Genomic DNA, 26,946 nt, shown 5'->3' on the forward strand with positions numbered 1-26,946 from the left:
GAGGTTCCTCTCTGCCCAGCTCTCCAGCCTGGCCAGGTCCCGCGGGATGGCAGCGCGGCCCTCTGGAGAGTCAGCCACCCCTCCCCGTTTGGTATCATCAGCGAACGTGCTGAGGGTACGCTCTGTCCCCTCGTCCGGGTCATTAAGGAACATATTGAACAAAAAATTGGACCGTATTGACCCCTGGGGGACACCTCTGGTTACAGGCCTCCAACTAGACTCTGTGCCGCCGATCACAACCCTCCGAGTCCTGTCACACAACCAGCCAGTAATCTTATCAAAGAAAGTTATGTTCATCTAGCAGGTGTATTTGCCTCCAACACCCAAAAATTTTGCATATCTGTTTCTTTTGAAAACATTGTCCTTCCTTTAAAGCTTATTTTCAATCTTTCGCTACCACTGGGGTGAGAACAAAGTCTGCAGACACCATTTTTCCATCCTATCTTAAACGCAAGTATCATGTAAGCGCTGGAGCACCTCTCCTATGAAGACTGGCTGAGAGAGTTGGGGTTGTTCAGCCTGGAGAAGACTCCAGGGAGACCTTATAGCAGCTTTCCAGTACGTGAAAGCGGCCTGCAAGAAGGCCAGAGAGGGACTTTTTCCAAGGGCATGTAGCGATAGGATGAGGGGGAATGGCTTCAAACTGGAAGAGGGGAGATTTAGATTAGATATTAGGAAGGAATTTTTCCCTGTGCGGGCGGTGATCCCCTGGGGCAGGTTGCCCCGAGAAGCTGTGGCTGCCCCATCCCTGGAGGTGTTCAAGGCCAGGTTGGACGGGGCTTGGAGCAACCTGGGCTGGTGGGAGGTGGCCCTGCCCAGGGCGACGGGGTTGGACTAGATGATCTTTAAGGTCCTTCCCAACTCTAACCACTCCATGGTCTTATTTAAAATAAGCTGTTCCATACAAGAACTATGCTAGGAGGATAAGTAAGAGATACTGCCTTCTGTAACTGTTCTTACCCTTTTCCCTCGTCATCTACAACTACCCATATGGCAAATCAGAGAGGTTCCCTAGATCTGTACGGTGTCAGCAAAGGCAACCAGACTGCTGAGTATCTCTGAGGTCTTTCAGAACCTTTTTTCTATAAATGGAATTTTGAATTTTCCTCACAGTAACAAATCCTGCAGTATTTTGCAGAAAGAAACAGTAAGATTTATCCGTGACTGTAACAGATTTCTACCATTTCAATTAAGAGAATTCATAGTTCTTTCCCAAAGTGATTTGGATCCAAAGAGTTCTTCTAGCCATGCTTCAACTTCCTTCCTTAGTTGACTGCAGAGGTTCCCAAACTTGTGGGCTTTTTACTGGGGACATGCAAACCACCTGAGAGTTTCACATTAGTGGCAGCTCCTCCCGCTTCTGCCTTTACCTTGTGATTCAGAGAAATATTTTCAAAAAAGAGCTCTTTACAAAATCAAGTCCAGTCAGCTGATTAGCAGCACATATAGGCTGCACACATCAGCAATTTTTTTTGCTTGAGGGAATCTAAGAACCCAACAGTGACGAACTTGTTTCTTTAAAGTGAAAGAAGGGAGGGAGAGATTCTACTGCCCAAGGCAAGGAGGATGGACACAGATACGGGGGCTTGCTTTGAAAGGCAATCCCCCTCCATCAGTGCCTATTGGTCAGAGCCAGGAGCTTCTGCTACTTCAAGCAAACTGAACTGGAGAAGCCCTAGACTCCCGCATCAACATCCAGTTCTGCTCCGTCACTGCATTTCCTCATTTCTGAAAAGCCTAAAGCCATTACAGTTATCTTCCACTTAGTGACACAGGCAGAGCCTTTTCAACGAGAGCGTTGCTCATGCGACCATCACTGCCCTCGTTACTCTGCCCCCTTTCACATACTTTCACACATTCTTTTAGCCTCTACTATAACCATTTCCCTAATCACTGGTTTGCTATCCAGGCAAGGGATCCCCTCCAATCTTCCCCCACTGTTTCTTTAAATAGAGTTCCGACTAGCTGTGCCAGACTCCATTCCACAATGCTGGTGTATCAGATGCTCACAAGCGTCGGGGGCAAGCTCCTACATGGGGAGCCCCGGGAACAGCGTGCGATCTAGGCCGAGGGCTTCCATTCAAACCAGTGAATACAGCTGGCTGGGACTGCTTGCATGCTTGTTTCTAGCAGGGTCACACAATCACCCGCTCGGTTGACTATGCCTTACCTGAGCTGTGATCTTTGCTGTAGCAGCTGCAGCGGCGACGGCTGCTGCTGGAGGTAGTCCTCCTGGCGTCGCAGGTGTCAGGAGAGGCATTGGAGGAGTCACAGCTTTACCAACCCGGAGATACTGACCCCCAAGGTCAAAGAGGTTCATAGAGGAAACAGCATCTTGAGAAGACTGTGCTTTCTCATATTCTGCAGTGAGAAAGAGGAATATTTACAAATGATCCTTTTTACTCCCAAACGCAGCCACTCTCATCACACAATTGTGATTTGTATTTGCAAAAAACGACTGCTTAGCGTCCCAGTGAGAACGCCCTCAGTGCTCAGCTCACTCATCTCACCCCTCTGATCACTCAAGTGCTGTTGAGAACAGTCAGTATAGCAAGATCTCTCAACCTACATAGCAGCAAGTAAAAATATCTGGCTATTAATTATATTTTTAAGTTCAGGCACAGATCTGCTCCAAATTTTTTTCCATCCCATTGCTTAATGCAATTCTTCCACTAGAGTAAAAAAAAACCAAAAACAAAACAAAACAACAGATGAGGATGCTCCTGTCCACTCTCCCTACCCCACACCAAACACCAGAGAGCCATTTTACCAATGAAACCATAGCCTTTGTGTTTTCCTGTTGTGGGATCCCTGGCTAGTGTGCAGGATTTAATCTTCCCAAAGGCCTCAAACACACTCTTGATGTCATCATCAGAAAGGTCCTGATGAACAGATGCCACATAGATGCGGTTGAAAGCTCGTGCCTCTTCAGCGAGCTGGTCTATAATTGGTTGCGCCTGACCTATATTACTAGGTCTCCCGACCTGCAGAGAAGACAGCAAACAGTCCATTAAGCATTCTGAAGAGCAGCAGCATGACTCACCAAGAGTTACAGCAGACAAGCGCTCAGCCACCTGACTGCCTTTTCAAACCAAACACCACATCATAAGGGCATAATTAGCAACGAGCAACAGTTGACTCAGCTCTGGGATACAACCTGCGCTACGGGGGATTGCAGAAGTACTCAGAAACTGGAGAGACTCCGCTCTCTCCCCCACCATTATTTCCCCCATTTATGTTACCTGACCTGCCAGAGACCAACTTCCAGGAGTTGAAAACAACTCTGAAAGCAAAACATAATGCTTCTACATCCTTTTGAAGGCTCCTAAAACCCTGTTGGAAATCAGACACTGCAGATACGCAGAAAGTATCAGAGATATAAATTCAAGATAGAAAACGTTTGCAGAAAAATCTAGTTGTTCGCCCCCCGCCCCCCCCCCCGGTAGTTTCAATCGTGAAAGTTTCACCTTTGCAAGATCCCCTCTTGCTGCCTGAAAAACCACAGCTACAATCCTTTGTTCCTTCCTGTTTGTGCTGTACGCCTCTTTTGTGTATGGTGGACCACTACTTGAAGTCCCTCACACTTTTGACAGGCACAACGAAAGGCCGATGCTACTTATCTACCGTCCACACAGGTCCAATATAAGAAGGCCACTTTAAAATAGCAAGAATCACCTTTGTTTTGTCCTCAGGAGACTTCCATTCTAAGTGTGGGCACAACAAACTGAGCTAGCTTAGCAGAAGAAGTTTCTAGGTTTCATGAGCATGCTGGGGGTTCCTCCTCAGGGAGAAGGGGACCCAGAGCCACCATGCAGTCAATAGGTTGAATATCAAGGTCTGTCAGGGAACAGACTTTAGGTTATCTTCCACATGACAGCGCTGCGGGAAGCATTGCTAGGCACAAACCCCTTATTCACAGTAAAGAGAACTAAGAGTTTTCAGAGCATGCCTGCTACTCACCTTTATATTTCTTCCCCCCAGCATGACAGAGTTCATCTGCTCCAGGGCCAGCTGAGCAGCTTCAGGTACCTCATATTCCACAAAAGCAAAACCCTAGGACAGAAGGATATGCTTGTTGAATCATACCAGCCGTATCTTGTCTCGAATCTAGTGCCAAGCTAATGCAGCCAAGACTTCCCACGTACCAGATTCCTGCTATCGCGGCCTGAGAAGATGTCTCATTCAAGAAGCTTTTTATTAAAGTGGAAAACTGCATCGAGAAGCACCGACGCAGGGCTACCTGCTTCCAGAACCTCTCATACGTAGAGGCCTAATAGCAAAAGGCCGCCGCGCAGAGGGCTGCTAGCTATCTGGCATCTTTCGTGCACACCACCCCCATGCACATCTGTTTCCCGCTACAGAATCGCACAAAGCTAAGTAGAGCAGGCAGCTACAAACGTTTATCGCAAAGCTAAAGTGCGGAAAGCAGCCTGCTCTCCATGAGGATAAAGGCTGCTTCTTCTCCTGGATATCTTCAGGAAGGCCTCGGAGAGAAGGAAAAACACGTCACTCGGGGGCTGTTAACCAACCTTGTGTTTCATCGTAACAGAGTCCCAGGACATATCAATGCTTTTTATAGGTCCAAAAGGGGCAAAGGCCTGGCGAATGGTATCTTCTCCCAGTTCATAGTATATGGAGCCCACATACACACGACACATGATGGCCAGGGCGCGCTGCCTCTGAGCTGCCATCTGTATTGGAAAGAAGAACTGGCTGGTTAGATCACGGGGTGGTCATGGATGTCAGGACCTCTTCCCCTTCCTCCTTCCCTCCCAGGAGCTATGACCCAACAGCAGGTAGCTCCTCACTGGGCTGCAGCACAGCCTGGCACACGGAGTAATAAAGAAGTATTTTCCTGCTCAATGCACAGACTGCTGGAGCGGATAAGCGGTATGGCTCACTCCCAGGGGCAGTCAGATCTTTGATGGGGTCTGCCACCTCAGAAGCCTTAACTCCAACCCCACTGATAACAGGGTCCAACCCTCCCCAGCCTGATCGCATCTCCAGCAACGCTTGCAGGAGGAGGAAATAACTTCATTCTAGGACAGCTTCCCCCTCCAGGCAGCAAAGATCTCAATTCTAGACACTATTACCAATCCCTCCCCTTCCCTCCCGCAAGGGGCAGCAAGAGATCCAATATTGGGCACCACCTAGTCGCTCCCCCCGCCCCCCGTCCTCCCCGGCAGCAAAGGATTTGGAATTGGGTACCTCCTCCCCACTCCCTCAGGCATCACACACCGACTCATCCCCCCCCGCCCCCGACACTACAAAGATCCAGTACTAGGCACCACTTCCACCGCACAGTTGAAAAGCAAAGCAAAAAAAATAAATGGTTAAATGAAACTTCTTAGTTAAGTGTGTGGTGCTAGTACTTATCCCTGCCTGTTGTTACTGGCTCAGATAGTGGTGCAGCCCCCAAAGACTCCGCCCTTATCAGTTTCGGTGCAGAGAAGGTCTCTGTGCTATTGTCTCCTAAGTATGCCTGAAAACCTGTTTGCAAGACAAATCCAGACATTTCTTACAGCAGGTATCCAAAAAAAGCAGTGTATCCTTCAATTATTTTTTTCACCCTTATCGCAATTCTAGGATTGCTACTACTAATGAACGTTTTTCTAGGAAGATGCTGCCTACAAAAAAAAAAAAAAATCACAAAAAAAAATCACAGGTTTGGCCAGCATATCCTAGCAGCACGTCTTGGGACCGAGGCAGAAATTAGGTCTCTGTAGAGGCAGCTCCCTATGATCAGCAAGACTGAATTACAGTGCGTTGGAGATATGCACAGGGCTTCATTCCTGTTCTGCGCAGAACAGATGGAACAAATGTAAAGCAGTAAGGGCTACGGACTGTTGCAGAGCAGGCAAACGCAGCATTAAGCTGGATGCCTCTCTCCCTTCCCGGCACCACAGTGCTTGGCACCAAAGGAGGGAGCTCTGAACAACCACCTCTTCCCCCCCCCCCCCCCCCCACCCCTTATTCACAGTAAAGAGAACTAAGAGTTTTCAGAGCATGCCTGCTACTCACCTTTATATTTCTTCCCCCCAGCATGACAGAGTTCATCTGCTCCAGGGCCAGCTGAGCAGCTTCAGGTACCTCATATTCCACAAAAGCAAAACCCTAGGACAGAAGGATATGCTTGTTGAATCATACCAGCCGTATCTTGTCTCGAATCTAGTGCCAAGCTAATGCAGCCAAGACTTCCCACGTACCAGATTCCTGCTATCGCGGCCTGAGAAGATGTCTCATTCAAGAAGCTTTTTATTAAAGTGGAAAACTGCATCGAGAAGCACCGACGCAGGGCTACCTGCTTCCAGAACCTCTCATACGTAGAGGCCTAATAGCAAAAGGCCGCCGCACAGAGGGCTGCTAGCTATCTGGCATCTTTCGTGCACACCACCCCCATGCACATCTGTTTCCCGCTACAGAATCGCACAAAGCTAAGTAGAGCAGGCAGCTACAAACGTTTATCGCAAAGCTAAAGTGCGGAAAGCAGCCTGCTCTCCATGAGGATAAAGGCTGCTTCTTCTCCTGGATATCTTCAGGAAGGCCTCGGAGAGAAGGAAAAACACGTCACTCGGGGGCTGTTAACCAACCTTGTGTTTCATCGTAACAGAGTCCCAGGACATATCAATGCTTTTTATAGGTCCAAAAGGGGCAAAGGCCTGGCGAATGGTATCTTCTCCCAGTTCATAGTATATGGAGCCCACATACACACGACACATGATGGCCAGGGCGCGCTGCCTCTGAGCTGCCATCTGTATTGGAAAGAAGAACTGGCTGGTTAGATCACGGGGTGGTCATGGATGTCAGGACCTCTTCCCCTTCCTCCTTCCCTCCCAGGAGCTATGACCCAACAGCAGGTAGCTCCTCACTGGGCTGCAGCACAGCCTGGCACACGGAGTAATAAAGAAGTATTTTCCTGCTCAATGCACAGACTGCTGGAGCGGATAAGCGGTATGGCTCACTCCCAGGGGCAGTCAGATCTTTGATGGGGTCTGCCACCTCAGAAGCCTTAACTCCAACCCCACTGATAACAGGGTCCAACCCTCCCCAGCCTGATCGCATCTCCAGCAACGCTTGCAGGAGGAGGAAATAACTTCATTCTAGGACAGCTTCCCCCTCCAGGCAGCAAAGATCTCAATTCTAGACACTATTACCAATCCCTCCCCTTCCCTCCCGCAAGGGGCAGCAAGAGATCCAATATTGGGCACCACCTAGTCGCTCCCCCCGCCCCCCCCGTCCTCCCCGGCAGCAAAGGATTTGGAATTGGGTACCTCCTCCCCACTCCCTCAGGCATCACACACCGCCTCCTCCCCCCCCGCCCCAGGCAGTACAAGATCCAGTACTAGGCACCACTTCCACCGCACAGTTGAAAAGCAAAGCAAAAAAAATAAATGGTTAAATGAAACTTCTTAGTTAAGTGTGTGGTGCTAGTACTTATCGCTGCCTGTTGTTACTGGCTCAGATAGTGGTGCAGCCCCCAAAGACTCCGCCCTTATCAGTTTCGGTGCAGAGAAGGTCTCTGTGCTATTGTCTCCTAAGTATGCCTGAAAACCTGTTTGCAAGACAAATCCAGACATTTCTTACAGCAGGTATCCAAAAAAAGCAGTGTATCCTTCAATTATTTTTTTCACCCTTATCGCAATTCTAGGATTGCTACTACTAATGAACGTTTTTCTAGGAAGATGCTGCCTACAAAAAAAAAAAAAAATCACAAAAAAAAATCACAGGTTTGGCCAGCATATCCTAGCAGCACGTCTTGGGACCGAGGCAGAAATTAGGTCTCTGTAGAGGCAGCTCCCTATGATCAGCAAGACTGAATTACAGTGCGTTGGAGATATGCACAGGGCTTCATTCCTGTTCTGCGCAGAACAGATGGAACAAATGTAAAGCAGTAAGGGCTACGGACTGTTGCAGAGCAGGCAAACGCAGCATTAAGCTGGATGCCTCTCTCCCTTCCCGGCACCACAGTGCTTGGCACCAAAGGAGGGAGCTCTGAACAACCACCTCTTCCCCCCCCCCCACTGTTTAAGAGGGTCTTTAATCAAGGCCTTTACAAGAGGCCTGCTTTCAGAATGCCGTAACGAGCACGATGAGCTCTGACATGTCTGGGGATGCTGCAACTCAAATGGCAAAATAGAAGGGACAGCACTTCATCTGTGACAGTCACAGAAGCACGGACACAAACCGTACCTGAAGAAATCCTTCTCCCTCATAGTACCCGTACGTCATTGACATTGACCATAGGAGGAAACAAACTGTAAAGGTTCAACTCCTATTATTCAATACAGCAGGGATACTATAAACAGGAATGGTTCTCACCCCATACTGCTGCTCCTGAAGTGATATTAAGCTTGCCTCTTGACTGGGCTTAAGTATTTCACACAGTTAAAAACAAGCTGTTTTTCAATTTACTCTGCAATGCTGCGACTAGGAGGACTATGGCACGTGTACACGCAGGACAGCTGATGTGTTGTCTCCCAGGTTCTCCAACACATTCCCAGCTTTGGTGCAGGAAAGCCAGTGATCAGTAGCCCCTCAGTCTGTGCAGTGTGTCCATGGATGGGTTCAGAGCCACCACCATTGTAACCCCAAGTGTCCGAGTGAAGTGCCTCACCCACGGTGCCACAGACTGGGATAAAAATCGCGGTTTACTAGGAGTGCTTCTTGACAAGACACCGCAACCTTGCACCAGGCAGAGGGATTTTTCACCTTCTGAAGGGTCTAGATATACAAAGAGGACATTTCCTTCTTTTCGGTTATCAGGGCAAGAAAAAATGGCATTTGTCCTCTCCCACGGCAGCAACTTTTACGGGAGGAAACCCACATCTTACCCTGCTGCAGATCCTAACAAAATAGGTGGGGTGGAGTTAGGAGGACTCTGTTGCATCAGCAACGTATTAGAAATTTGAACCTACAAAAGGCAGAACTGAAGTGGACCATGATGACTATAGGCATATGTGGATCACTAACAGGAATCGGTAGCATCAAGTTAGGGAATGATGCAATGCACACCTGTGAACTAAGCACATGACAACGTCAGAAACTCATGACGAGAAATCTCATCGTTCTCACTAGCTACGCTCAGTAGATTTTACTGGTCACTGGCCCTCGTTCACCTATAAAATGGAGTTTAAAGTATCTGCAACCTTCATAAAGGCAGCAGCTAATAGTTGTATCTATGTAACGTTGCTGTTAAGTGCTTATGAAGGTTGTTTTAAGGACAAGCCAAACCATCATCTTGAAGCGCTCCTTTAAACAAAGGACGTGATGCAAAAACATCACCACTAGCTTAAATTTTAATACAAGGTCAGGAAATTGTGTTCATCTTGCTGAAGTGACATGGAAATCTTACGCTGTAATACTTGGAGGATTAAGTAGACAGGAAGCTTTTATCTCAGGCACTAAGATACCGCAGTAGGAAGTTCAGGCTGCCACTTCCTTCGTGTAGGAACTGATGGATCTTGTCAACAGGAAAAAGTGTTGGACAGAGGTCTGTCTGCATTTTCTACATTCCTGACGGGCTTTGGGATAAAGCACTTGCTGAGGACTGGGTATCCTAACTACAGTGAACTGTACCACAGCCCAATGGTTCTGTCCCATCGGCAGTAGCCTCTGACTCCCTAGAGAGGGAAGAATGTCTTAGGAAAAGGATTCACAATGCTGACCGTGCCCTTGAGGCTAATGAGAAATTAAACATTTCCTGTTACATTATCAGCACACGCTTTTCATCTGTCGCCCAGCTATGAAAAATGAGCCAAAAAAATTTTTTAAGCAAAATTGATGGAGTTACGCTGTCAAGTAAGCACCTACATTAATCGATAGAAGTTTCTTGGGCATGAGGGCTCCGAAACCAGCTATGCCAAATTCACATCGAGATATATGCTTCTGTTCCATTCCAAACTTATACACCCCCATAAAATGTATTTTGGCTTCCCTGCTGACACACTGCCTACTGTGGCAGTGTTAAAGGAGGGAAAACGGGTGATTTTATTATTAGTGCCTCTTTCGTTTTGGAGCGCAAGCCTCCGGTTGCATTTTACACCAAGCAGAAATATTATATTCCAGCAAGATGGAAAAATATTTACAAACTTACAAACGAATTTACAAATGAAGCTTTGCATGCAGAGTGGAGCTTAGAGGACACTTTCTGCAGTGGCCACTGTCCAACATGTCTAGGAAGAAGGAGGGGTTGGATAATCCCAGGTAACTAGGTTCTCTGTGGCATCTAATTAGAAATTCCACCCCTAAAGGACTGTAGAGCTTCTCTGAATAGTCCTGCAGTTTTGTTACTTCCATCCTGCTTTTACTTTACTTGAAACATGCCATATTCACCTAGTCTGGAAACATGCACAGTAAAGAGCGGTCTTACATCTGGGCTACGACATGTTCTGCAAACCTGTAGTGCCCCAGTCCTCCCCAGCACCTTAGCTGCCAGGTCTCCGGTGCTGTGAGTTTGTTTCATAAGCAATTGCCCATTTGCGAGTTACCTTGGCAGTTAGTTTTAGGTCGGGACCTCAGAACTGTAGCATCCCTAGAAATGCAGCTCCCACAATTTCACAGGTGTGTTCAGAACTGTTCGAAATCTAAAGCTTTCTTTGCCAACTGACTCCAGGGCCCCGACTGCCAGTGTCACAGCAGACTGCACCCAGCCTAGGGTCTTCCTCTGGGGAGTTTACACTTTGCCTCTGCTTGTTGTGCTTGTCCATAACAGGTGGGTATGTGGGAGGGTTGTGCTGGCTTGAATTAAGAGCATTGTATTACCACTACATACTTCCCCACTCTAGGCCCTGACTAAGACATAGTGCCCAAGAAGAAGTGAATATGTCTATTGACCGATTGTAAAGGTGAGAGAGGATCTCCAAAGCCCATTGTCACTGCTGCCATCTGAAAGACAGTAAAGACAGAGTTCAGTCTGTTGGAGCTGAGCATACTACGGCTGTTTGTAAAAACTCAAGCAGAGCGGCGGCACAGGGAACCTGCGAGAGAGGCCTCTCCTTCCTTGCCCCTCACTGCCTGGTCCCAAGGACTGTCCAGCGCTGGGACCTGCAGATTCCAGTCCCACCAGGTCAGGGTGGAGTTGTGCTGCTGCCACTGCCTCAGGAAGCAGGGTCTTCTCCCAGGGGGGACTCAAGGCAATAGTAACCTCTGCAACCACTGTCGTTGATTCACCCCCAGCATTTAAAAAGGAGCCCCTCAACTAGATCAGACACTCAGAAACATGCACAGCCCTGAAAGGCTTGGCGAGTGCATCCACAGTGATTCCTCGTGAAAAAAATCCAACATCCCAAAGCCATTATTCCGGGCTTCCTGACTTTGAGTAGAAGGCAGTGAGCTGTGTTCAAGAAATCCCTCAAGGAAGGGAGATTTAAATACCAGTTAAGGGGTCTCCCAGTACATAGGCATTCCAGCATTAGCAGGAACAGCCAACAGAACCTCTCCGAAATTGAGAGCGCACCGGGGGGAAGGGGAGGGAAATGGGGTAGCACTGCCAATAACACAGGAGAGAGAGGTACCCTCCCCTCAGGCAGAAGAGATGGTGAAAGGATACTGTTCCCAGTAACTCCAGACACCACCTTAAATCTAAGTTGAAAGTGAAAGCCACAGCAAATTCTTTGGCTCCCGGCATTTCAAGAAGCATTTGGCCAGCCAACAGGAGAGAAACTCTTAAAAATTTACTCTTTGAATGAGTGAAATTTGGGGGCAATTTGCGCAAGTGATTAAAGGGGATTTCTTTAGTGAGCTGAAAACAGTATATTTCAATTTCACTGTGGAAACACAAGCGCATGTACCCGGCTCCAGGCGGGCCTCAGGGCTGTGCTCTGGTTCTCAGTGCAAAAAGAACTCCACCTTGTTGGGGAGAGTAAGACACAGAAGGAGCATCTCAGAGGGTCTCTCACCTGAAGGTTGGTGAGCTGCTGTTGCTGGTGGGCGATGGTTTGCTTCACCAGCACACTCTTGATACTCTGCTCCATCGCATACTTCTTTGCCTAGAAAGAAATACAGACGCCGTAGTCATAGGATAATACCACAGAGCAGGGATCGATGTTTGATTTTACACCACAGTTCCCCAGAACCACACAACTGGCTGCCAGTGGAACTTTTCGGCGCTCCAGCCCTAAGCACTAAGGCACTGTACATCAGCCAGCGGTCAACAGCTTACTAACATCTTGGTCTGCATCTCGGAGTCGTGAGCCCTGAAATACAGCATAATGCTTGAGCAGAGGATTGGATGGACTCAATCTGCAGCAGGCGCGATGTTAGGAAAGCAGCATGCACTAGACACTTCGCATTTCCCATCTTCCGCCCTCTGCCCCTTAGATCCCACCATAGCACCTTACCTGCTGGGATGAGGGCAGGACAGATAGCCTCCTTCAAGTCCTTTCCACTCAGAGAACATCTGGACAAAGAGTTTCTACAAAAGGGAAGGGCCTCCAAATCCCCACGTCCAGTCTCCTGACTGGGCACTCCCCCTCTCTTTTCTCATCACATCTGGCCTATCCTGGTTTGGAGGACCCACTGCTTTTGCTCGCTAAAATGCTCCAGCTCTCCTTCTCTGGTTCCTAGCCTGCAGACACAAGACTGATTTGTCTTTTTCTTTCAGTCTTCTACAAATTTGACAAAGCCTGAGCTTTACAGCCAGTGGTGTTGACATGGAGGCTTTGTGTCAAGGGATACCTAATACCCACATATGTGCCTATTCCCAGGGGACGGTACAAACACATTCAGCCAACCCCTCAGGCACCTGCTTTCCATGGCTGTACGTGTTTGGGAGGTGCCAGGGAACGGTAGGCTCTAAACCGTGGATTTGAGACGTGTGCTTCGGAAACCTGGAAACGGACAAGGGGATTTACATCTGTCAGCTACGGAGAAGCCAGAGGAAACGAGGCCGTTTCACACTGTGAGCCAAACAACACACACACAAGCAGCTTCAACATAACGGGAACATTCACACAAAGCCTACCTAGAACAATACTTTACTTGCCTCACCAGAGTACAGAAGACACCTAGCCCACAGCTCTCACATTCCCTGGGTTTGTTTTCTTCCCCCTCTTTTCCCAACTCTGCTCTCCTCTCAGTAAGCCAGGCATCACTCACTCCCATCAGGGAAGTGGGCAAGAAGTCAGCAGTGACCTCCCCACCAGCTGTATAAAACAGGACCAACAACCAGAAATCAGAGCTGGACTGAAATTATATCTAGATTAAAACAGGTTGGCTCAAATGGGTTGAAAATACTTGCTACTGGGTCTCTTTAGAACAACATGGGAAAAAGCATAAGGGAAAAACAGAGATATTTTGTGATGTGTCCTTGTGTGGATAGAATAAAAGACCAGCTGGAGCGTATCAGAAACCTATTCCTTGCGGAGTACAGGCTGCTCCTTGCAGTAACTTTGTGGCAGTTGCATATTGTCTTAGAATTACAATATCATTTGAAGATGTTATTTACTTATGGTTTTGGGGTTTTTTTAAATTCAAAACACTCTCCCCACCCCAACAGCAAATTCCACATCATGTTCCCCAAAAAGCATCTATAAACTCTAAATTCTTGGGCACAAATTTGAAAGTGTGAATCCACACACAGTATGGCCATTACCCCATACATATTCTTGGTAGGAGAGCCCCCTTTCAAACATCAATAACGGATGCTCATTTAAAAAAAAAAAAAACACCCAAACAAAACCAAACAAAAAACAAACAACCCCAAACCAACAAACCAAAAAAAACCCAAACGAACAAGAGCACCAAGAAGCAAATTCACATCGAGTTTACTCACTTTCTGGAGAGCTTCCTGCTGTTCTGGTGTGAGGGGAGGAAGCCCCAGCTTAGCTGCCGTGCTTTGCCCATTTTCCATCTTAATGGACTCTGTACCCTGAGAAAATAGAAAATGCTCATGAAAAAACTGTTCTCACAGAAGTGACCAATTTCTTCATTCCCAGAAACCCAAAGCACGTAATGTCAGAATGTCACAGTTGGCAAAAAGGTCTTCCCAAACCTATTAGTAATTCACGACAAGCTGTTAATATTCTAGCCACTCCCTATGGGAGAGCTATCCCATCAACTGTACAAACCCATGAACATGGGTACTTAAAAGAATTCCCAAACCACCGAATTTAAAGAAAATTAAATAATCTCCAGTCTTCACTCATATCATCTCCATCTCACCTCTCAGCAGTTCAACTCTATCAAAGGTACCCATCTATTTTCTCCTTCCATCTCTTCCTATACTGGTTTGTCACCCTTGGTTTCTCAAGTTCTCTTTTTAAAATCTTCTCTGAAACTTTTCCAAAGCTCACACACTGTTCCAGGTACTGAGTAACAAAGCAGCACTACTCTCATACTTAGTATGAGATGCACACTACCTGCCCGTGCAGATTCCCAAACCCAACATCAGAATAGGCGTAGAAAGCAGCTTCCGGGCCACTGAACTGACTTTTCATGATTCCAGATATATGTGTAGCCAACAAATGTTAGCCCTCTTTGTGCTTTAGGTATTCGACTGACTTCTCTACCTCATGCTCATGTTTTGCACTGAAGTCCATTCCTGTGAAAGAACTAGTCAATTAGTCCTACCGTGTTAAGTAACAGTAGGTTACTCTGAGGTATACCCATCAACCCGGCTTTGGTTAAAGTCAGTCGGCAGCTTATGCCTTTCCGGTAAGCATCCACCAACACGTACCCTCAGGGTATTATTCTTTGGCATCCCAAAAGCGCCATCACAGAATTCTCAGTCAAAACAGGGTTAACAATTAAAAAAACCTATCAAACAGATGTTTCAGTTCTCCAGAAACAAAAAGAAAAAACCAAAAAACCAAAAAACCACACATATATGTAAGCACCGTGTAACAAGCACAGTATAGAAAGAAAGGAACAGACCCATTCAGGTGGCAAAACAAAACCAACTCTCCTGGCATAGGAACAAAACTGTCACTTGGAAAAGACACAACATCAAAGTAATTGGCATTTTAGCAGAAGGAAGAGCAAGTATTCCTGCTAATTTGGTTCCCATTCATTCAGAACAATCCCTTGCTGATGGCACTCATGGTACTGGCTAAGGACTTAGATGTTTCCTGCGGGCACAGATGCCTCTGAAAGACCACCGACCTCCTCCTCCTGAAAAAAAATAAACTTACAGGTACATCAAGGTCTTACAAACATAATACCAAAATGCAGAACAGCAAGAAGCTATGTTTTGGCTACATCTGAGGCCTCAGAGAAAGAAACATGGCTTTCAGAAGCAGAAGATCCCGCATCACGGCTGCACACAAATTGCATGTTTCACCGCATCGTCTTTATCCAACCACGAGGCGAAGAGGAACACACACTGATAAAGAGATGAGCTGCTGCAACAAGATCTAACCCAACTGCCAGATATTCCCCCACCATCCAGTTTTTCCACGTATGGTATTTTCATGTTTTTTCTATATATGAATACATAGAATGTTCTGTTTGTGACGGGGAGGAAAAGCGCAAAATAGTTAAGACACTTTAACCACATGAATTCTTTCCACAGCAAATGACAAATACCACCTAAGTATCACTGAAGCTCAAGCACGTTCACGTGGTATTCTCAATTTAGAGTAATAATTTAGATTTTTCAAGATCACTCTGGAATTAACAGAAATTGCCAAGTTCAAGAAGTAAAGAGCAGCACAGAGAAGAGCGGCAGCTTCTCCGAAGGCACCTCTGCACCGGCCCAAGGTAACAATGCTCAAGCCCTCCCGCTGAAAAGGAGCGGAACGCAGAACACAAGAGCCCCCAAATTCAGGGCCTCCCCGGTATCTGCTTTGTCTACAGTAATTGCCGGTTCCAGCCGTACGGAGAGAAGCTCCAAGGTGACAGCCCTGCGATACCAAGACCATTAAGTACCCACCGTGAGGGCTGCAATCCCCGTCTCTGCTGGCCCACTGCCCCTCGCTGCAGGACACCGGACGGTGACGTTACGGAGGTCGGCGCAGCAGACACCCCCCCCCTCAGCTGCTGCCCCCCCCAAGCCGAGACTCTTCCCTGGAGGCAGGGCGGCCACAAATCCTCACCCCCGCCCGCTGAAAAGGAGCGGAACGCAGAACACAAGAGCCCCCAAATTCAGGGCCTCCCCGGTATCTGCTTTGTCTACAGTAATTGCCGGTTCCAGCCGTACGGAGAGAAGCTCCAAGGTGACAGCCCTGCGATACCAAGACCATTAAGTACCCACCGTGAGGGCTGCAATCCCCGTCTCTGCTGGCCCACTGCCCCTCGCTGCAGGACACCGGACGGTGACGTTACGGAGGTCGGCGCAGCAGACACCCCCCCCCTCAGCTGACGCCCCCCCCAAGCCGAGACTCTTCCCTGGAGGCAGGGCTGCCACAAATCCTCACCCCCGACCGACGGGGGTGGCGGGGGTGTTTGCTGCTAAATGCTGCTTAGTCAGTTCATTAACCAAATTTATTTTATTCGCTGGGTATAAAGCGGGGTCACATTCTGTTTAAGCAGATAAACCTTAATCAGTGCATGCAGGAAAAGGCTATTTTACAACCCGTCACAGGGCACACATAATCAGTTTATCTTCCCCACCATACACACATTACTTTATATGTTCTGACATATTAACCGCGACATTTGCCATCGTGTTGCCCATTCTGCATCTCGAGATCCTCCGGCAATTCCTTTACCTAAATGACACTGACTATTTGACTAGAAACTTCTTCTCATGAGGTGAAGTGTTCATTTTCCCCACAGAATCTCCTAGATTGGAAAAGACCTGTAAGATCATCCAGTCCAATCATTAACCTAACACTGCCAAGCCCACCACTAAACCGTGTCTCTAAGCGCTATATCTACACGACCCTTAAATACCTCCAGGGACGGGGACTCCGCCACTGCCCTGGGTAACGCGTTCCAACGCCTGAAACAGGATCTTGTCCACGTCTTGCACGGATGCAGGGCAGGACTTGTCTGACACACGCGGCACCCAGGGGGAACTTTATTTTCCTTCCGAACCAAAGCAACAGAGGAAGAAGGGAATGTGACTACAGCACCACTGTCCCGTTGTCGGAACCATCCATTTCACAACCTCACTGCCTTCTCGGCTTGAAGCAGCAGGATCTGGACCCGCCTTTGTTGTTCACGTAAGTTCTGCCTGTATCATCCATCAAAAGCAGAACTAATTTCTTCTCTCAACTCAACTGTCAACCACTTAAAATACCAGAACGGACAAGTATGGTAATCTGTTCGGTAGGAGACACATATTAGGCTGAATAGACTCATGTCAGTGAACACGACTGGTTTCAGTATAAAAACTATCAGTTTATTAATTAATAAAATAAATAAAATTCATTTATATTTATTTTTATATAAATAATAAGCTAAAATAAATAAAAATGTAAGTTAATAGCAGAAAACAAGATTTATTTATTCATTTTTTTTTAAAGTACTTCCTCTACCAGCTGCAAAGCTTCTCTCACATTAGCACACACGTCTCACTCTACTGACGACTGCAGCCCGCACGCTGCCTCCTCCCAGGCTACAACGCTTCCCTTGTTCCGTACTCAGACTATTAAGGGCGAGGAGTGGAGCTCATCTACCTTGAAAGTAAAGAACGCCGCAGGACGAGGTCGCTGATGTTCAGAGAGATACGTCCTAGATCATTCTTACTCTATTTTATAGCAACAATTGAGACTTCTGGTTTTGTGCATTCAGTCTCAAGTTCACCATAAGGGGTTGAGAGCATTTTCTAGGATCAATGAACACAGAACAGATGCAAAATAAACCCTTCCTACATAAAAAGGTATCCTACAGGTATCTCAATACAATGTTCTAGAGTTTCAGGTCCTTCACGGGTCCCTTCAGATCGGAGTTCATAGCTACACTGAGTAACACACAAGGACCAAAGGGGGATAGAAGCGCAACAAAAGAACGTCGACACATGAATAAGAACAGAGGTAGTTGGAACCATTTAACGGCTGCAAACTGGGACACTCAAATGCACACTACTGATGAAAAGATGCTATTGCATAGTCCACATACAAACTGAAAGCAAGTACCAGCAAAGCGATATATAATAATGGTGATGTTTGGTACAGGAAGGCCACATCAGCTCCAAGATTCATTTTGATTATGGACCATTCAATAATAATAATAATAATAAAAAATAATTCTTGTTCTTAACTAACTGGCTGAAAAAAGCTTTTCCACCTGGCTCTCCTGGCTTCCCTTCCCATTTGTTTACATCTTATGTATAGGCTATCCTACAGTCAACTCCAGAGACTTCCTTAGTTTTCTGCGGGCAATTTAAAAAGCCCACACCTTCTTCTATTGCTATTTCCATTTCCTTTCAGCTTTTAAAAACTGAATTATCGCAATTTAGGAGCTATGAGACTTGGGAGAAGAAAAATACAGTGAAAGGGCTATCAAATGTAACCATTCAAAATCAAAAAAGCTACTCCATTGGTTATAATGCCATGACTCTTCAAAAATCAATACCGTTACGTATGTACATTTACTGTAATTTAGACATGTGAGCTCATTTAACAGCATAGCTTCCAAAAACTGGTTGATAATATCCAATCTCCAGCATGGAGGGTATAATCAAAACCAAGAATGATGAAGTGAGCTAGAGGTGACAAGGAGCATCCAAGAAGCCAGACTCGGGTAGGACCAAACCTGGTTCCAAGCTCTTTGCCACCATACACCCCTCCGGAGCGAAACCCAAGATCTACGCCTCTGCTGATCAGCGGTACAGCTGCAACAAAAATTTATCATCACGTACCCTTTTCACAGTTTCTTCAAGGGAGACTACCACCCTCTGTTACTCCAGTCTGTTTGAAAAGCAGCGGATTGTGTAAAATAATCCCCATCTCCATCACCGTTCACAGAGAACCGAGACCACTGCTTCTCTTTCCCGGCACCTTAGGGTAACGCCGCTATCAAGAAAAGGCTCAGCGTAATTAATCTGGACCTGTGAGGCACTAATGTAACAGCACCTGTGGAAAAGCAGCACTGGAAAAGAGCACTGCCTTATTTAAATGCACTGTAACAGTTAGGAGGGAACAAGAAAAAGCGGGAGAGAAGTTGACAACAGAAGCAGGAGAACAGGAGCTTCTTTTAAAAGAGAAATAAAGAGAAACTGTATACCTGGTCCTATGAACATTGCTTCTGAGCGTTGCTTGGCCCTTTAGGGTGGTTTGAACTCCAAGAGTTCAGGCACATTCGTTGGAAATTTATTACAGGGCTGAGAATTTCTCTGAAGTATAAACACACACAAGAGAAAGAAAAAACACAGAATCTTGTTTATTTTGGGAACCATAACAAGCAAACAACATGAAGATTAAATGAAACAGAGGTGGAAAAAGGACCGATGAAGTACCTGGCGAGTATTCTCAGTTTAATCCTTGCTCTATCACCTGCATCAGTGCTTGGGAACCTGCGTGTGTCTGAACACTTACGTGCTACAACAGTCCACAGCAGTAGCAAAGCTGGAAGAAGCAGCACCCCAGTGCCTGGTCAAAGGCAATATTTTTACTTGCACAATAGATTATTTTTCAGAAGAGGTACTTCTTCAAGTATATAAACACATTTAAGTATTTTGCCACTATTTACTATCTAAATCTGCATGAATTCAGCTGTAAGCTTAGTAACTTTGCAAGCCTTTCTATGCACAACGACCTTTTGCTACTCCTGAACTTCTTTAGCAGCTACTCCTGAACTTCTTTAGCAACTACTCCTGAACTTCTTTAGCAACTACTCCTGAACTTCTTTAGCAACTACTCCTGAACTTCTTTAGCAACTACTCCTTTCCACTCCCCACGGAATACCTTTTGTTCAAATTGGGAGGAACAGCCGAGCTAGTGAGTTATTTCCTCTGTTACTGTAAGCATGTGCAACTAATATACTGCCAAAATCTGGAGCACGGGGCACGTCCAAATTTTTTCAACCATCCTACCAGATGTGTTCTATAAAGAATAGGCAGAGATAAACACTTTTCAAAACGCGCCATTTCCCTAGCATCTGCAGGGCCAAACTGTTTACATGACTCTGTCTTTGGCCAGTAACATCTCTTCCTCTCCTATTTAAATGAGCAAGGAGATTCTGCGACAAATTTCACTAATGGTGTCCAGTAGCACAACACAGCTCTTCCAGAGTGCCAAATCCTACACAAATCCCATATCTGAAAACATGAAAAGTCTTAAATACACACACGCAAGTGATCTATGCACTCTTGAAATGATTCCTTGCGATGCCTTTTCACTGCATTTGATCAAACTCCTCCACACTGGATCAGCACTGAGAAATTCAAAAATTTTCTAGATGTCACCCTTATAGGCAGTATGCTCTGCGTTACCATTTATCTGTCACAAAGCCCAGAAATCACCTGCATCTCAATGTTCAGATCTCAAAGGAAGAAAACTACCGTTCCTGACAAGCTACAATACAGTGCTAAAATAATTCAATACGCACACGATCCTCTTCCTCTTGACCACAAACAGTAAAGACGCAAGGGAACACATTCTTCCACCCGGAAAGGGATCACCACTTTCCCTGACCATCATCTCACCTTGTTACTGACCAATCCTTCGGCTCACCCTTCTCCATTTAACGCAGCTACAGACAACCCAGCAAGCACAGCGAGAGAGCTTGCATATGATTTCAATGTCCATGCTGCGTTCCTCTAAATCACAAGTTCTCTCCATCACTTGGTCTTCACAGAAGATAGCTCTCTTGTTCTTATTTCACACAATAAGGCTCCAAAACGACTTCTGCCAACGTGAAACATGGTTGAAACTCAAGATTCCCAATGCAGCTTATGTCATAGGTATAAAAAGTCTACTGCCGATAAAAAGCTAATGAAATGCAAGGAGGACAAATACTACATCCTGCATCTGGGATGGACTTCTCTTAACATGAGAAGGAACTTCTTTACTTCGAGGGTAGTGGAGCACTGGCACAGGCTGCCCAGAGAGGTGGTGGAGTCTCCCACTCTGGAGACATTCCAAACCCGCCTGGACGCTGTCCTGTGCAACGTGCTGTAGGTGACCCTGCTCTGGCAGGGGGGTTGGACTAGATGATCTCCAGAGGTCCCTTCCAACCCTGACCATTCTGTGATTCTGTGGACTAAACCCCTGCAACGGTCCAGGCCACGGAGCAGCTCTGGAGGAGGAAGGAGGGGTCCCAGTACGCTGAAGGCGCGTCCCCTTCCTTGGTGCCAGAGCGCACCAGCAGCAGCACCCGGGGCTGCAGCAACGGGAGCAGAGCCCACAGGGATCCCCTCCGCTCAGCACTTCTTCTCACCCGCACTTCTCATTAGAGCACAAACACATTCGGCAGACAGATCGCTTTCCCCAAATCGGTTAAAAGATAATCCTGCGGTGCTCCAGAACCGCACAAAAGAGCTGAGTGAACGTAGTTTCGGTTGGTGAGACTTGCTGTCGCTGAAGTCACCAACAGAGAGCAAGCGTCCCTCCTGCAGGAAAGGACAAATTACCTAACTAGCCGTGATTGTAAGAATGCAAAAAGACAGAGAGGTGAGCTATCACACATAAGTATATTATGGGATGGCAAAAAGGGCTAATAATATCACTGAATGGACAGTAATAACACTGTAGTGTTTTTATCTTTATAAATTGAACTGGTGAGACACATAAGAGACACCGTATCCATTTTTGGTATATATATATTTTAAAGAATGTCAAGAGTCTGGAAAGAATGTAGAAAAACACAGAAGTGATGCGAAAAAGTTGACAAGACCAAGAAATCGGGTAAATACCAAAACAAGCAGCACTGCGTATCGGTCTGAAGCACCATCCCTAAGGGCGAGGAGGCTACCAGGCACTAAAGGAGCATTTACAATGGGAGTACATCAAGGACCAGTGCCTAAAGCTGTGATGTACAACACTTTCACACTACTGATATCAAAAGCAGTAGCACCAAATGTCTCAGACTACTTAACTGGTCTAAAAATACAAGTTTCTTTAGCAAGACATTAATGATTTAATCCCTTAGAATGGGCAATTCTATTTCTAACACTAAAAGGTACCAACCAAGTGATTAAGAAATTTCACTGGAATGACATTAATAATTAACTATACTTTTTGTAAGAATTTTCTAATATTGCCAAATCTGTCACCACAAGCAGCATATATAAATACTCCACTGCACATTACAAACATATCTTGCTTGTGGCAGTATGAAAGAAACTATAAACTACTTCAAAAGAGATTTTTTTTTAAGGACTACTTCAGGTCAAAATAAAAGAAGAAACATACGCAGTCTTGAAGTAAATTGTCCTCATAAGCTTCATGGGGAACATAATTACTTATTCCAGGCTAAGCAAATTTATCCCATAAATACAATGGCTGAATTTTAGATCTCAAATGCAGATACACAACTATTTCCTGTAAGACATGACTTTACAGTCAAAAATAAGAATGGTTAGTTTATCTTTGACAGTTAAAAGTATTTGAGGAGGACCCATTACTACTACTAACATCTTCGCTGTAGTTGCTTATTGCCTTCCTGACGAACAATGCATGTGTGCATTGCTGCTGTTCTTCAAAAAAACTCCAAATCACGGAATCTTCAGAGCTGGAAGGGACCTCCAGAGCTCACCCAGTCCCACCCCCCTGCTAAAGCAGGACTGCCCAGAGCACATCGCTCGGGACTGCATCCAGGCGGGTCTTGAAAACCTCCGGAGAAGGGACTCCCCCACCCCCTGGGCAGCCTGTGCCAGCGCTCTGTCACCCCAACCGTAAAGAAGTTCTTCCCTCTGTTGGAACGGAACTTCCTCGGCTCCAACTCGTGCCCATTAACTTGCAATTCTGAAGCTGCAAATTTGTTCATCTGCAAAATTTAAAGTACTGGAAATATCCGTGCAGGATTGCCCTGCAGTGACTCTGATCACTCCCAATACAGCGGGCTTACTACAGAAAAACAAACCTGCAGATGTTTCCATAAACCACTTGTGCTGCCAGCGGACTACACCTTCCTGACACCAAAGGCAGCAGCAAGAGCAATCTAACAACGCGAAGGTGAAGTAATTTCAGTGATGTTAGGGGAAGGGAAAAGAGCTGAAGCTTAACTCTCCCCCAGTCAAATCTTTTCCCAGACACACTCTACATTTCCTTAAAGCTTCCCTCAGCAACTAAACAATGTCTGCTAGGTTTGTCCTAGAAGTACAATACCCTTGTAACTGATTCCCACAGTTACTGATGAGAACTTGATAAAATACTTATTTGTTGGGAAGATAGACGTCGCAGCAGGCGTAGCGTATGGCAGTCCTTTCCTTAACTACGAGGGACACAGGAAGGCGCTTCCTCTGCTCTGTGAATCAACCCACATACTCCCACTGACAACTGGGCAGGCCCGAGTGGCTGGCTGTCAATTAAAAACAAAAAAATACCCCACGAAACAAAACTAAACAAAGAAAAAGACCCCTTGGAATTAGTGAATTTGTGCATGTCTGGGCACACACGTAGACCGCGTGAGGAGAGGGAAAAAATTGTTCCAGCTCTGACATCAGGAGGAAGAAAGGTTGCCATAGGGGAAATCTGCCTGTATCGCAAGCCGAGGGGCACGGCCCGCGGTAACAGCGTGGGGATAATGGATTCAAAAGCAAGTGTTGAGAAAAAGATATGCAGAGGAAAGAACAGATATAGCCAGTAAAGCTAATCCACGACAGCAATGCAGCACGCCACAAGAGTGATATTCTGGGTAACAAAGCACAGTAGCACAGACCTGTTATTGTCATCAACAGCATTCGGCACCAACTAAAATGATAAATGCAAAACTACTTTAGTACGAAGTCTAATTCTACCTAAAATTCAAAGGAGAAATAGGGACGCATTTTCTCAGTAGCAGGACTAGAAAAAGAACAGGCTAGGTAAAGGAGCGATGACTTGTACTAATCACACCGCATGGCTTTAATTCAATAAATGATTACTGATGGGCTCAACGCAAGGTAGATTTATGACATCTGATAAGCATATGCTACACTGGAAAAGCGCAAAATATTTTTGAACTTTTGTTATAATTCATAAGATCCAACTCAGTCTCCTTACAAGATGCATTCCTTTGACAAACAAAAGCCCTCTGCTTTCTATTTTAATTATTTTTTCCATTTAACAGTACAACAGCCGAGTCTGTACTGCAAATCTACGTTCAGAAAGTTACCTGAAAGCAAAATCTAAGTCTACCAAATTCCAGAACTGGGTTCCTCTTAATTGAGGTTACTTTGTCCTTAATTCTCAAGCTTTTCTAGCTGGCCTTCACGATTTAAATTGTCCCAGAACAAAGTAAACGTTGCAGCTGTTCCGATACAGCTGCAGAAAGTATAGACTTTCTATAGGCCAATTTCTTGGTCACATCCTAGAGCAGCCAATTTTCTCTCCAGCATGGAAAGTAGATTTAAAACAGACAGAGGCACTCGTGTTGAACCTGGAAAGAAAGAAGCCAGCGATCATGCAAAAGGTGCTCGCAGGGACATTTGAATTGGGTCTTCAATTTAAGGACCATTAACATTAAGACCACGTGTCAGTTTTTCAAGCACAACAAGGTAAAACACACAGTGGCAAAAATGCTGATGAATTAACACATGATATTGGATGGCCAGCTTAATCTTATTTCCAGCAAGATGAGAACCAAACTCACATAAAGAACACTGTTTATAAAATATCTTATTTGAAAAAAAAAAAAAAAAGTATTTTAACTCATTGTGCAAAGCTGGCAAGAACGAATGCTGTATTTAAGATGTTTAACAGCCCTGAAGTTTAAAATAAACACCTTCCCGTCATAACACATAAGCCCATGCTGAATAAAAGCATGCAATACTCAGTCAAGCTGGATTTCTTGTTCCTGGAAGGCTGTCTCTTACACTGTGTCGTTCAAACACGGAGATACCACCTGGTCTGGGAGCAAGAAAAATTAAAAAAAAAGCCACTTTCTTCCATCTCAAGGCTTGTATTCTAACACAATCTTTCGTCTAACTAATCCTTTTAATTTTCTTTGCTCCTGATTATCTACTGTCTCTTGTCAAAAAATGCTGGAAGTGACAGATGTACCAATTGAGGCATAGTTTACACTGGCTATTCTGAATTCTTCTGTATCCAAACACTGCTGAATAACGTCAGCATATTCAAAATATGCATCTTATTCCTCACCTCCCATATCTGTCACAGTACTTATGCACTTGCTTCAGTCATAGCACTGCTGTTACCAACTTCTTGTGCTCATCTACAGACCATCGCTACCTCCTTGCACCCACTGCAGCAGCACCAGGTCCGAAACGAAATGCTAAGTTCCTGGGGCCTCTATGACTCTTGCTTCTACCCCAAGAATAACCACAGGTTCATCAAGACTTGCTCGGACTGGATACAATGCTTCACCTGTAACAGGAGCCTAACTCTCTGAATGCAAACGTCCACTTGAACCTGACAGCGTAAGCTAACAGGTTTAAGGTGTCTGAAGTCAATCAAACAAAAACAATTAAACTCCTTACACCTACTGTACTCAGCTCTCGATACTCAATCCGAATGGCAGATGTGTAGAGAAGTAACACAGTTTCTTTTACAGTGCTGATTAAATTTGTTTATAACAGCTAATATACATAGATAAATAGAAACTCTGAAGCGAGGTCTTTATTTTTCTGTTTATGTGGTAAGGCCCCGATAATTTACTGTAAACAGCCCTGCAGCTCTGACAGGCTTCTGTTCGATTAGCCACTGCATCCATTCCCTTCCATGCAGCAAACCTCTGAAGTGTCTGTGTATTATAGAGTTAGCTAATTATTTCGGTTTTGAAATGGATGTATTATCATTTTAAAATACGCATATACCGAACTATACAGTGACACCAAATGAAAAGGCTAAAGTAGCGTGCTGTGGAATAAAGGACGGTCATTATCTCAGCTCTGAGGAAAAACAAATCTGATGTCCTCACACATCCTAAGCAACGCAACGTTCCTTCGGGTTCAATCATCTTTGGAATTATATTTAACCTCACATGCTCAAGACTTCAACATTCACTCCCAGCGTTAAACTGGCAAACCTCCTAACCTAACAAAGTCCCAATTAAGCAAAGACGAGGTGGGAAACAAAGTGAGTTATTCATATTTGTTCCCAATTATGAGCACCAATATTTGTGAATGCAAAAAGGGAATACTGGGAAGACAACTCCTTCAGTGTTCACAGACCCTTAAAGAAAACCAGAGCAGGTTTAGAATTAGATCTTGTCATGAGAGAAAGCCAGTGTTTTCTATGAAAACAACAGAGGGAAGCATAGGAGAAAAAAGGCGGAAAACACAAAACCTTTGAGAAATATCCGGCTGTGTCACACCAGTGGTCTACCCAACCCGGTACTCCATGAGCATCTGATGAGATCTGGAGGGAGCACATGGGCCTGCCCCACCGCCTTTGCAGCACCCACAACTATATTACAGGCTACCTTCCCTGGAGACTCGACACCTAACAGGTTCCGTATTCCCATTTCACACAATTCCATAGCTAGCCAAAAATAAAAATGAGTAGTCCAAGGAAGCCCGAAGAACGGCCCAGTGAAATCCTTTAATTTCTTCTGTTTAAGGCTAACCCACAAAGAAAACAAACAGAGCGTTCCTCTGCTTTCTTCAAACATTAGCAGTTCACTCAAGAAAGCTCTAAAGGCTGTTCCCGACAACACAAAGAAGTCTTACGAAAATCAATACCGTTGGGGTCCTTTCTTGAATGCACAGAGGAGGCAATAGGCAATATAAAAACAACCACCGCTCGCCGTTATGTCAGGAAAGGTGACCAGCAGCCCACTTTCTCACCTCAGGCTAGAAGGTTCTGGGGGAAGAATGGTCTCTCCTGAATACTTTTTTAAAAAGCCCCGGCTCCTACCTGCATCTTTTTTAAATAAGGGAATTTCTGAAACCGTGAAACACGTCCGAGGACAACACGGCGCGGCCGCCCCAGCACAGAGCCGCCACGGAGCGCTCGCCGCCCC

General features: G+C 45.7%; 1 protein-coding gene across 2 annotated transcripts in view; it reads right to left on the minus strand.

Annotated features, from left to right (window-relative positions):
* PUF60 (poly-U binding splicing factor 60KDa) overlaps window positions 1-16,986 on the minus strand; it is a 22,775-nt gene extending 5,789 nt beyond the window's left edge. The window contains exons 1-8 of one of the 2 annotated variants that reach the window (XM_009895479.1): window positions 16,975-16,986; window positions 13,772-13,867; window positions 11,898-11,987; window positions 10,834-10,884; window positions 6,591-6,752; window positions 6,022-6,114; window positions 2,771-2,984; window positions 2,171-2,361 (exon numbers count right to left, since the gene is read on the minus strand). In XM_009895479.1, the coding sequence (XP_009893781.1) occupies window positions 2,171-2,361; window positions 2,771-2,984; window positions 6,022-6,114; window positions 6,591-6,752; window positions 10,834-10,884; window positions 11,898-11,987; window positions 13,772-13,849 (879 nt within the window). In that variant the 5' untranslated portion in view covers window positions 13,850-13,867; window positions 16,975-16,986. The remainder of the gene's footprint in view (window positions 1-2,170; window positions 2,362-2,770; window positions 2,985-6,021; window positions 6,115-6,590; window positions 6,753-10,833; window positions 10,885-11,897; window positions 11,988-13,771; window positions 13,868-16,974) is intronic. The other variant, XM_009895480.1, reaches the window with a different exon arrangement.
* Window positions 16,987-26,946: the final 9,960 nt, after the last annotated feature.

Source organism: Charadrius vociferus, unplaced genomic scaffold, assembly GCF_000708025.1.
Source record: "Charadrius vociferus isolate BGI_N301 unplaced genomic scaffold, ASM70802v2 scaffold461, whole genome shotgun sequence".
In the NCBI taxonomy this organism is placed as follows: domain Eukaryota; kingdom Metazoa; phylum Chordata; class Aves; order Charadriiformes; family Charadriidae; genus Charadrius; species Charadrius vociferus.